This window comes from Cynoglossus semilaevis, unplaced genomic scaffold (genome assembly GCF_000523025.1).
Source record: "Cynoglossus semilaevis isolate Cse_v1.0 unplaced genomic scaffold, Cse_v1.0 scaffold3092, whole genome shotgun sequence".
Taxonomy (NCBI): Eukaryota; Metazoa; Chordata; class Actinopteri; order Pleuronectiformes; family Cynoglossidae; genus Cynoglossus; species Cynoglossus semilaevis.
The window spans coordinates 1-1534 of record NW_007585658.1 but is presented as its reverse complement, the minus strand read 5'-3'; the positions used below and the strand labels follow the sequence as shown (position 1 = coordinate 1534).

The 1534-nt window shown below is 37.4% G+C and overlaps 1 protein-coding gene across 1 annotated transcript; it reads right to left on the bottom strand.

The window, feature by feature from the left end:
- Positions 1-21: 21 nt before the first annotated feature.
- On the bottom strand, positions 22-1528 carry LOC107988162 (protocadherin gamma-C3-like; the record flags this gene model as incomplete). The annotated part of the gene is given in 2 exon segments (XM_017031022.2): positions 22-119; positions 122-1528. Coding segments are annotated over 2 exon segments (537 nt in total), but the record flags the coding sequence as incomplete, so codon positions are not given.
- Between the last annotated feature and the right edge of the window lie 6 nt (positions 1529-1534).

Here is a 1534-nt window from a genome sequence, read left to right as displayed (position 1 = left end):
ATCGAGCTCTTTGTCAAGAACGAGCTCTATTGTGTTTCCATCAACAGCCAAAACAAAATTATCATTCTTCTTCAGACTGTACTGTTGAACTGAGTTCCGCCCTACATCCGCATCGTGGCTTCTTCTATCACAAAACGAGCCCCTCTCACTGCTGACTCCCGAATTTCTATATTCACAATTTCGTCATTAAACTGTGGTGAATTATCATTAACATCTTGGATGTGAAGACTGAATGGTTGCAGCTCCAGAGGATTCTCCAGCACCAGGTCGCGTTTAATCACGCACGACATTTTTTCTCCACAAAGCCCCTCTCTGTCAATTCTCTCCGCAACAACCAAATCCCCGGTATTCACGTTAATGTCACAGTAGCGTTTTCGATTCCCCGTGGCATCAATGCGGGCATTTCTGGAAGGCAGACTGTTCAGGTCCAGGTTAAGATCCTTTGCAATATTTCCAATGTGAGATCCGGGTCTCATTTCCTCTGGAATCGAATAAGACACGTCCCCAGTCACAGATTGAGAAAATAAGAACAAAACCACAAAGATCCTGTGGCTCATCATTATGAGTTTGAAAAACAAAACGCCAACCGTTCGAATCCCTCAACAGATCGATAATGCAGCAAAATATACCGGTTATGTTTGCTGTTAGGTTCTTCTAATATCTCTGTTAGCAAATGCACTGACGGACAATCTACTCGTCCACACGTTTGAGGGTGGAGTGGAATACGTATATAAGCGCATAGCGACGCCTTGAGGAAAAAAAGTGAAACAACAGTGTGCGTACAATCTTCCCGTTTTCAGTCAATTTAAAAAATGCCATTTGAGTATATATGTATATATATATATGTATATATATAAATATAAAACAAATATGTGAAATCATTTTCAGTTATGAATAATAAAAAGCTCGCACAGGGAAAAATACTGCCACAGCACGTGGTCACAAGTCCAAATAAAACCAACGCAGTGTTTCAGAAAGACACGAGAAGATAATGATATTCAATATATAAACTAAAACTATGGCTGTAGTACCTCACTTGTTTTTTTCAGAAAATGAAAAATTGTCTGTACAGATATCTTAACAAGCTAACTACTGAAGACAGATTATAGCCAACTGCAAAAAAACAAAAACAAAAAAAAAAAAAACAACTTTGATTCGTGATTTAATTTAAATGTATTCCATTGGATTTAAAAAGAAGACAAGCAGAAGGTTGAAGAGGGGAGGAAACAAGAACGATTGAAAAGATAATATAGAAAAGGAAAGGAACAAAAACAAAAACAAAGGGAGCAAAAAGGACAGGAGGATGAAATAAATAAATGAGAATAAAGAAGCAAACAAAAAAACCCCAACAACAATAAAAGACATAAATGTGAAAAGATGATGCTGAGGCAGATAAATTACTGTTAAAATGCAGCTTGTAAATGCAAATAAAGAAAACTCAGTAAATGACATCTATTCTTACCTCAGGAGAAGCATCACATTCTCCAAATATCTCTGCAAAATCAGAGGGACTTTTCTTTAGAGTCTGGTCAGC